At 38.8% G+C, this 10,974-nt stretch overlaps 1 protein-coding gene across 5 annotated transcripts; it reads left to right on the top strand.

Annotated features, from left to right (window-relative positions):
* The first annotated feature begins 302 nt into the window (after positions 1–302).
* Positions 303–10,070, top strand: LOC123509584 (proton-coupled folate transporter-like). Of its 5 annotated transcripts, none has more exons than XM_045263988.1 (11): positions 303–395; positions 3,986–4,188; positions 4,331–4,541; positions 4,754–4,902; positions 5,113–5,225; positions 5,741–5,824; positions 7,078–7,232; positions 7,521–7,754; positions 7,913–7,996; positions 8,212–8,368; positions 8,556–10,070. In XM_045263988.1, exons 2-11 carry the CDS (start codon positions 4,084–4,086, stop codon positions 8,815–8,817), a joined length of 1,554 nt encoding a protein of 517 aa, XP_045119923.1. In that variant the 5' UTR covers positions 303–395; positions 3,986–4,083; the 3' UTR covers positions 8,818–10,070. The 5 variants fall into 5 exon arrangements, with proteins under 5 accessions (XP_045119923.1, XP_045119919.1, XP_045119922.1 ...); XM_045263984.1 differs by lacking the exon at positions 303–395 and adding an exon at positions 2,068–2,141; XM_045263987.1 differs by lacking the exon at positions 303–395 and adding an exon at positions 2,767–2,924.
* Positions 10,071–10,974: the final 904 nt, after the last annotated feature.

Genomic DNA, 10,974 nt, shown 5'->3' with positions numbered 1-10,974 from the left:
ATCTTTCCATGCTTTCTGGCACCCGAAAAAGCACCCAACAATTTTAGATTTCAAAATAAAGATGAAGTAGTGGATGCATGATGTTTTTCGGAATTAATTTCTTGTCACCAAGCCACCGATGCATTCCACATTTCGTCTCTTTTTATACAATATAGGGGCTTTTTGTCAAGCTTATCCCATTTATACTTTAGGTAGACATTGTTTTTATCATATATAAGTCATTTATATGTTCGCTTTTAAGTGTTGATACAAGAGAAAATACAAAACTAGAAAAGAACCGTCAGAAAACACGTGAATTGTGAGGAGCGCGGCCGGGTACGCCACGATCAATAACCTGCTACGGCCACCGCCAGCATTTACGCACATTTTCTTGTAGTGAATTCTCTTCGAAACATGTATGTATAAGTGATACATCATGAATCGATGTGCTTGAAAAGAGCAAAAGAATTGCTAGATAAGCTATAAGGCCACCACGGTCATTGCCTCTTAGGATATTTATACTTATCACTCACTATGTTAAATTAGTCTAGTTCTGATACGCCATGACCCAAGCCATCAATGAAATTGTTGAATGCAAAATACAAACTCAACAAGTTGATTCATTATCTTGATGTATGTTAGTCTCTTCCATATAATAAAATAAGGCAGATGATTGAGTAAGTGGCATCATTTCTTACTCCTGTTTCCAAGCGCTCAGGTAGAATGTATTTACGCATCAGAATTATCTTCGAGCAGTAAAGACAACTCCATACTTCTTTGTAATATGAAATACTAAGGGAAATCGCAGTATATGTATTATTTTTTAAGAAGTTATATCTTAGGATGACTGAACAGGAAATTACCTGCCGCCACACCTTGGGTTGGAGGCAAGAAGCAGGAATGGAGGGGGAGGGAGGAGGAATAGAGGAAGGCATGAAGCAGGAATAGAGGGGGAGGAGGGGCAGGGTTCACTCAACTGCACAGACGCCAAATCTTCGGCTTTTTCTTCTTGCAAGACAAGTTGATATTATTTGCTAGAGAGTTCTCATGTTTCGTTATTTTTCTCCGTTGCACAGTTTGAAGGCCAGTATGTAACTCTGCGTACTCATGATTTTCATCTTCCTCACCTTCTACTGCGAGCTATACACCATTTTCTCCTCCGCCTTTCCTACTTCCCCTTCGTCCCATTCCTTTTCCTCCTATATATCCCTTTCGTTTCCTCTTGTTTCCTACTTTGATCGTCTCCTCGATCCTCTTTGATTCCATATTTTTACAATGCCTGTTCATCTTAAAAAAAAAAATTGTTATTCTTCTATTCTTACTCATCACCACTACATGATCAAAGGTGAAAAAAACTTGTCATCTTCAATATCCTATCAATTACTGCATGTTCTCTATGTTCACACACACACACACACACACACACACACACACACACTTATGTACTACCTATTCATTACAATACCGGTTCTATGAGTATGTGTAAATCTATCGCAAATTTACAATTTCATTCTCAATATGCAATAATCATTCAAAGAGCCATTGATATATTCATATTTTGAAAAAAATGATGTAATGATTAATAATTGTTCTCATGTCGTCTTACCGAGTTAGTTGTCCTAAAGAAAAGAAAAAAAAAGAAGATATACGAAGTATATTCTATAATTAGAGTAACTAACTGGGAAGATTGTTATATCAATATCCTGTGCAACTCTCTCACTACCACCACCATCACCACCACCACCACGCCCCAACTCTCTCTCTCTCTCTCTCTCTCTCTCAAGAGATTATATGCTGTTTTCCGCACATTCGGTTAAATTGTGATCACTTATGTTTTATTATTTTTGCAATGACGTTAGGAATAAGATGGTACATTAATAATGCGTTTTGCCGGAAATCGCAAATGTTAACAGCTAGTGATTTTTTTTTTTTTCCAATAGAGTGGTGGGTGATTTAGTATAGGTACATATCATACAGGATATATTGGACAAAGCCTTTTATTCCATGAAATATTGCCCACACAATGAAGAAAGCCATCAAGGTCATTTTGTATGAACAGATACACCGTACGGATAATAGTAGTAGTAGTAGTAGTAACGGCAGTGCCACACGCATTCCAGATGCTGTGGGATATTAATCAACATATTTCATGAGACGCAAACGTATGTAAAGCCAAGGAGTTCAAGGATTAAATTGGTGGTTAGAGGGGATGAAGACTGAAACGTAGCCACATGATGATTTAACGAGACCATAACAGGGCTACCTAAGGCTATTATAAGATTCCGAGGCAAAGACCAATTTTCCATGAGACATTCCCATTGTCTCCCATTCACTTATCACGCATGCAATTTGGTTACATTATAGCTGCATCCAATTAACCTGGTTGCATTGGTTGCATGCAACCTAACTAGATTGATTGCATGCAGTTAGGTTGTATGCAATTGGATAAATTGGTTGCTTGCAATATGGCCTGGTTGAATGCCCACCATGTAACCTCACTGATCTCTTCCTCCTCCATTACTCTCTCTCTCTCTCTCTCTCTGAAGGAAAAACAATAAACATATATGTTCTTCGGACTTCTTCCTCCACAGAGAGAGAGAGAGAGAGAGAGAGAGAGAGAGAGAATTTTTATTTACCTGAACGAGGCCTCTATAATACTATCAAAATAGTTCAATAGTTCCGTCTGTTTCTATTCTTTTCACGTGATTTTCATACCAAATTTCAGCTTTCCCGGTAGTGTGTAGTAAAAAAACACGGTGTGAAACTGAATGAAAAAGTGTAGATCGCTTGCTACACCAACACAAACATCAGAACAAAAACTCTGTAATCAGTATACTGCAGAATCGGTGTGACTATCTAAGGAGAAAACTTCTTTTTGACTCTTGTGAGTTGTGACTCAAGTCACTCCACAGTCAGTCATAATCAGGGACCACTAACAGTGACGGGTGAGTGACCACTTACCAGTCTTCGCCCTTCGCTGTGGAGTGACTCGCAGCCTCGCACTCGCAGGAAGCTGAGTGCAAACCATCTGCTCAGGGGCGCTTACTCGGGTAAAATCACAGAAGTTGCTCTCTTAAAGCACACCATAGTAAGGATTTGATGTGATGGGAGGAGAATAATAGCATAGGTGTGTGTGTGTGTGTGTGTGTGTGTGTGTGTGAATCAGCTGAGTGAGGCTCTTCGTCAGCTTATAAGGTGTGTCCGGCAGGGTGAAGTTAAGTGTTTCCTGGCGTGTCGTCAGGATTGTTTGTAGGGCTGTGATGTCATACGTTTAAGGAAGCAAGTTTGACCTTTCGGGAGTGACATTAATGGGGAAGATATTGAATTGATAAAATGAAGATAACTAAACCAAACCACATCAAATATAAGCTTACCTTAACTCACTTCGTAGGGTCTTACCACCCTGAGTTAGCCAAAATTGGGTGAGAGATGAACAGACCCAGAGAAGTTCTAAACATTAACTCCAGTTAGATTAACAGGCACCACTTCTTTACGTTTTAATGCTTTCTGAAAAGAGTATTCTCCAAGAGGGCGCCCACAGCTGGGGTGCTTCCATCCATCCCTCTCCAAACATTAATTTTTGGTTGTTCAACTGTTTATCCTTTGCTAGCATATCCCACATACTGTACATACCCTTTCATCTTCCAAGTGAAAATTCAAGTTTAATAACTTTTTAGAAACTCTGCTCCTCACCAATTATTTTCTCTTCCCTAAGCTGAGTTTATTATATGAAGGATATATTGTATGGTAAAGCTTTTGCTTGTAAGTTTTTTATTGTCCTCAACTGCATTGAGCATCTAGAGGTTACTTTTTCAGAGTTGGGCATTGTGGCACTTAGTTGTGACTTTGTGACTGCTGCACAATGAATTTCAATTGCAAAGTAAAAATCACAAATGTCTAGAAAAGTCAAAGTCGTAACTGAAAGATAAGTCACTTCCAGCTCTGTACTTTTTATAATTGACATAAATCTGAAACTTGTGGTGAAATTCTCTTTTAAATTGCTCAGATATTGCAAACCCTAATGGTGGGCCTATAGTGGTGACGAGGACTCTGGCGAATACATGTGTTACATACAGACGTCACTCACAGCATCAGTCATCCAGCATGGCTCTGCAGTGCTACAAGATGACAGTGGAGCCTGTGCTGTTCCTCTATATGCTTGGCATGTTCATGCTGTTGCCAGCACTACAAGACCTCATATACAACAAGGTAAGTAAGATAAAGTGTTAATGTCTTTAGACTTCAAAATTATGAGAATTTAGAATATTGTGAGTGCCACATCTTTGTAATTCTTATTTATTTTGTATAAAAATACCTATGTAACTACTTTGTGTTTCTTTTTTGCATATAGGTATGCCTGGAAACGTTCAGCAAGGACGTATGTGATAACCTCTACTCCAGCAAAAACAGTGAAGCCCTGGATGTTGTGCAGAACAATTCATCCCACTGGGTGCTGGGATCCACCCTTGCTCTTGCTCTGACCTCCATCATCACTGCACAGTTCCTTGGATCTTGGAGTGACACCTATGGTCGTAAAATTCCCATGCTTCTTCCTCCCTTAGGTGAGGTAATATTACAGAACAGAGAGCTGTGGCAGGTCTTGTATTCTGTCTCTTAGTTATTATTGGTCTTGTTGTATATAAGACCTTTTTTTCATAATGCTTTGTGGAATGATATGGTGTGTATATTTCATCGCTGTTTTTGAACTGAGACTATGGTACTAATTATCATAGCTTTGCCCTCTGCCTGATAATGTTCAGTGTTGTGTTTGCAGGTGGAGTGTTTGCCAGCTTTGTGTATATTGTGCTGAGTGTGGAGATGACTGAGGCACCAGTGTCTCTTATCCTGCTGGCATCAGTCATTTCTGGCCTAGGTGGTGGCTTCACATCATGCATCATGACCTGTATGAGCTATGTTGCACAAGTAAGGATTCACATGTAATTTCTATTCATCAGTGTAAATGTTGCTGAATTTTGTGTCAAATGATACATTTGCTGCTATAAGATAACCTTTTATCCATAACACCCATCCATCTCTCAGTTTGCTTACCTTATCTAACCTTTATTGCTTAAGCTTGAAGCTCATAACACTGATGCAATGTGAGTTTGTCTCAGCGGTGTGTCTGCCCTCTAGGTGAGCGACACCCAGGCGAGGACTGTACACGTGGGTATCCTGGAGAGCATGATATATGTTGGGGGTACTCTGGGCCCATTGCTGGGTGGGTGGATGCAGCAGACCTGGGGCAGGTCAGCAATAGGTGCATGTATTACCTGAAAGGTGTGACTGAAAAACTCCCAATGTATTCTTAATGTAAAGTAAAGGTACATAGTTACCAATGATTTTTATATATCTCATGTACTGTCAGATGACCAACTACCATACATTGATTGCAGTACTACAGTCCAGTTACTTTTTTTTACTCAAGTTTTCTGAATTATATATAAAGCTATAAAACTGTATGGTGATCAGCTCCAATGCATCACTCACTCTCTGAGTTTGAAAATGTAAACCATTTATCTTTGCTTGTTTTTTATGTAAAATTTTGATGATTAGCTTCATAAGTTTTGCTCTTTTTTTTTTTTTTTACTAAAGTTAATACTTAATATAATTGTTAGGAATGTTATCATTTGGTTGTATGATATCCAAAAGAAAAGTGTTTATTTGGTTTATTCATTTATTTATTTATTCTTATACTTTGTCTGTTTGTAAGCAATCTTCAAAATATTTTGTGATTAACACCACTGTTGGTGCTGCTCCACAGGTCGACCACTTTCACTGTCATCATGGCCGTTCACGCAACAATAATTGTCTACATTGTCATGTTTGTTCGTAATATTCTTCCTAGGTAAGTCTCTCTCTCTCTCTCTCTCTCTCTCTCTCTCTCTCTCTCTCTCTCTCTCTCTCTCTCTCTCTCTCTCTCTCTCTCTCTCTCTCTCTCTCTCTCTCTCTCTCATGAAGGTAAGCATTGGTTAAGCAAGGTTACATAAGAACATAAGAAAGGAGGGAAGCTGCAAGAGGCCGCCATGCCTATACGAGGCAATCCCAGTGTGCTTAATCTACCTAATTCCATCTATCTTCCCCATCCATGAATTTATCTAACCTTCTTTTAAAGCTCCCTGTTGATTCAGGCCTGACTATTATGCCCACTGAGACTGTTCCACTCATCAACCACTCTGTTTGAAAACCAGTTCCTTCCCATTTCCTTCCTAAACCTGAATTTTTCAAGTTTAAACCCATTATTTCTGGTTCTGTCCCCGCTACTGATCTTAAGAACTTCATTCATGCCCCCTTTGTTAAAACCCTTATACCACTTAAATACTTCTATCAAGTCTTCTCTTAACCTATGTCTCTCTAAGGAATGCAGACTAAGATTTTTCAGTCTCTCTTCATAGGGAATATCCCTCATTCCCTGTATCCTTTTAGTCATCCTTTTTTGCACTGATTCCAATTGAGCTATGTCCTTCCTGTAATGTGGGGACCAGAATTGTAAGAGCCTCTGGTGAAGTACTTTGTCAAAGGCTTTACTGAACCTCACCAGAGGCTCATAAAAAAGGTTAAAGCACACGGTATAGAGGGTAGAATATTAGGCTGGATTAAAGCGTGGTTAGACGGCAGGCGACAAAGGGTAGTAATTAATGGTTCAAATTCTGAGTGGGGAGATGTAGTTAGTGAGGTGCCACAGGGCTCAGTTTTAGGGCCATTATTATTTCTAATATATATCAAAGACTTGGATAGTGGAATTAATAGTGATATCAGTAAAGATAGGTAGATTAATTAGGTCCAATTTGGATGCCAAGGATTTGCAGGCTGACTTGGATAGGATGAAAGAATGAACAAATAGATGGCTAATGCAGTTCAATATTAACAAGTGCAAGGTGCTGAGCGTGGGTAGAGATAATCCAAACAATAGGTTACTTCATGTAATCCAATAAAATCTTACCACCTAAAAAGAAGTTGGGATGTCTGATCTTATGACATTCTAAAAACATTATAAAAGCTTAAAAATGACTCAGTATGGAGTTTATCTTATTAGGCATGTTATTTATAAGAATGTCACATTTGCATTATTCAACTTTACTTTGGTTGTGTTCATGACAGACATCCTCCAGAGGCATCATGGGTGAAGAGTGGCTGCTCATTCCACCACCTTAGGCGTTCTGTTGCCACAGTTCTCAAACAGCGACAGGAGAAGCGCCGTACGTGTCTGTTGTGGCTGTTGGCAGCAGCATCACTCGTCATGTTCTGTACCGCAGGTGAGTAATTACAGCACATGTTCCTTACTTATCATCTGTTTCCACACCATTCCACAAGTTGTCACTCTAGATTGACTAAAATTGGCAGAGTTAGGGGATTGGAAACTTCCTTCGTGTTTTTATTTCTACGACATGTGTATAACATTTCATCTGAACTACTTTCCGTTTGAAAGGGATTTTATTTGCTTAGACCTAGTGGATGGCCATATCTAACTCAGTAGGTTAATTTTGTGTTTTCCAAAGTTAATGTAATTAAGTTAGATTGTAAGAAATTTTTTAAATTCACAGGAGAGATAGACATATCCTATCTGTACGTCAAAGATAAGCCCATCAAGTGGCCCTTTGTGAAGTATACGTGGTACTTCTCCTTAAAATATGGGCTGGGAGCACTGGCCCTGGCAGTGGTACTACCTCTGTGTGCCCGGGGACCAGACATGCTGTTGGTGGTGGCTGGATTAATTAGCAAGATTGTGGGCCTGATTATCTTGGCACTGGCCTGGAATGATGCCACAGTATTCAGCAGTGAGTTTGTTTTGTTGCATGTCTGAAAATTATGTATTGGTAAGGCACATCAAAACTTATTTGACATTGTCATGCTTATAACATTTTGATGTGATAGCTTCAGTTTGTTATATTCTGTAAAATGTGAGTATTATATGATTACCTTTACATGGTGGCAGGTGCTGCAGTGGCTATACTGAGTAGTTGGCCAGTGTCCATCATGCGATCTGCCATGTCTAAGTTGGTGGAGCCCAATGAGCAAGGTGAGAGGGAACTGCAAGATGGAAATATGAATGTGAGGACAAAATATTAACATAGATTTATGTCAAAGTTGTCCACTATAAAGCTGTAAATGCACAGATATAATATTATAGGTGTTACATGTTGCTAGGAAAATCCACTTTTAATGGAAAGTTTACGAAAACCATGTACATTTAGATAGAAAACATAAAATGCACTTTGAAATATGTCTTTGCAGGTAAATTATTTGCCTTTGTGGCACTGCTTGAGAACAGCTGTACCCTGCTGGCCTCAGGAGTGTTCAACAGTCTGTACCCAGCCACCCGACACTTTCTTCATGGCTTCTCCTTCTTAATGGCTGCAGTGCTGCTCCTCATTGTTGTGCTCATTGTCAGGTAGTTTTTGGCTGCCTTGCACTGCCATTGTAAATCATTAGGATGATGAAAATAATAAAATAGTGATATGATATAATTGTTCTATTTATAGCTTCTAGATAACATGTTAGATTATTAAGGTTGTCAAGAAAGTGGAATCCTTTGATAATATGTAATAATTCACTCATTTCGTATCTGTTTCCCTTAGTGTGCTGCATAACTCACTGCTTCGCATCAACACAATTGAATTTGAGGAGCTATCTGAAGAAAGAGTGAGAGGAGTAGAGGAAGATGAAGAGGAAGGAGAAATTCAGAGAGCAACACATCCAGAACCCATCCCAACTCAAGAAGAGGAGGAAGAAGCCGTGTTAACGGAAGGTACCGTAGAGCAGGGAGTAGATGGGATCAGAGAACAAAGCTTTGAGGGAAAATGTCTTGGCTTCGTTGAAACTAACAATGGCAGAATGTAGTAGATGAGTATGTGTATGTATGTAGATCACTAACCTGGTTTTAGACACTTCATAGAATTGAATTTTTAGCTTTTCAAAGAGATTAAGTTATTCAGTTACGTTATCCTGATAGATTTCACCATAAACAATACTGGTTTAGGCTACTTATATATCAATGTATTTCAGTATATCATTACCGCTCTTCCTACTTTATTCATGTATATTTATTAATGTCGGTTGTTTAATTTACTTGTAGTTACTGAGTAACCAGTGAAAAGAACCACTGGTTGATGAACTATAGGTGTGTTGCATGTGTTTTATGTTGAAAGAAACTCACTGATGGTGGCTTCTGACATGTGATATCTGATTCTAAGGTGAAATACTGGTGTGTGCACACTCCAGCAGTAGTATATGTACATCACTGAGATGTTGCAGAGTGATATGAATTATGCAAGTAGTAGATATTAGACAAATGGAAACATTTGTGCCATAGTAGGCAGCTTCTCTCCAGAGATAGGCAGCTGAAATATTTGATTATGAAATGAAAACTAAGCAAGTTTTTTGTGATGCCATAGCCTTTAAAGTATCTTGAACTGTCTGCCAACTGAGCGTTTGTGAAGGGTATTGTGATACCGCTGCTGTTGAGAAACAGCTACGATAACATGTGAATGCTCCTATAGGATAGGCTACCACTGACTGTACTACCGCGCATTTGCTACTGCACATTTGAGAACGGCTTGTGTGAACTGGTCTGAGTGTTGGTAAGCAATGCAGCCATAGAGGGTATTGTTGGTGATGGAAGACCTGTGTTCATAACATATCAATAATATAATCTTTTTGTATATCAATGAGTGGCTTAAAACTACCACTGCTAAACATTAGCTATAGTTATAGTGTTCATTACACTTCCTCACCTGCACAAGGGGAGGAAATATTCTATTACTACTATAATATAGGTCTCATTCGACACGTTTTGATTGTACACAAGTTCACAAGATGCAATGCTCATCCAGAATATAGCCTTTCCTTTTTATTTATTTATTTTTTCATGAGTGGAGTTAAAAATTACAGAATAAGTGTCTTGAATCCTCCCTCTTGAAAGAATACTAGTGAGGAAGGTGGAAATGTAGAAGTAGGCACTGATAGTGTACCTGATAATGAACTTCAATAATGCAAGCATGCTTAAGTTTTATATGAAAGTTGATATTATCATTTACGTACGTATATAAAGAAAAATTATAGTTAGCAATTCGAATATAAAGAGCTATAATTTTGGTGGACTTTTCTTATTCTTATTATCATCCTTCCTTTGTGGATATATACATACATGAATACATGTATACATACATACACACATACAGACAAAACAACTAGCTAGCAGACAAGCTGGCAGATACACAGGTAGGCAAACAAGATAGAGGGAAACAGGCAGAAACAGACAGACTGACAGACAGATAGTGGACAACAGGATGTGTGGACGTGCAGGTCACTGATTTGTGGTATAGTGTGGTGGTGGTGGTGGTGGTGAGGGAAGGAGGGAGGGGTAGGGGGGAGGTAATGAAGGATGTTGGTAGTAGTAGTGTAGGTGATGGTGGTAAAGAAGCTGCTCTCTCTCTCTCTCTCTCTCTCTCTCTCTCTCTCTCTCTCTCTCTCTCTCTCTCTCTCTCTCTCTCTCTCTCTCTCTCTCTCTCTCTCTCTCTCTTTTTCCAGGACCCAGACATTGTAGGTTACGCCTGACATGCACACACCACACACTTCCATGCAAAGAAAGCTGTTCATGGTGGGAGCATTAACCCCTTCAGTGCTATGATGCGTTTTCATAAATTTTGGTTACTATTTACCGATTTTATACAGCTTCGGAAACTTATGTGGGGAATAAAATCTTGAAGACTCGAACCATTAATCTTCCAACCTCCATTAACCCTTCGGAATGTAAATAAAATAGTTTGATCACACTCAAACTTTGTGGTAAAAATGCGTCCCTGTACTGAAGGGGTTATATTTATGTCTTACTATTTTATATTATGTGGTTTTTACATTTTTCTACGTATATTTTTTCTATATTGTGGTCATATTATATTTATTTGCTAGTTTAATTTTAGTTACATGGTCTATTGCTATTTTCTAAGGTTTATATTAATTTGTTTTATTCACTTATTTCTCACGTATTATTTAATG

This window comes from Portunus trituberculatus, chromosome 27 (assembly GCF_017591435.1).
Source record: "Portunus trituberculatus isolate SZX2019 chromosome 27, ASM1759143v1, whole genome shotgun sequence".
In the NCBI taxonomy this organism is placed as follows: Eukaryota; Metazoa; Arthropoda; class Malacostraca; order Decapoda; family Portunidae; genus Portunus; species Portunus trituberculatus.
Note: the sequence above shows the minus strand (reverse complement) of the source record. Positions and strands in the feature narration are given on the sequence as shown.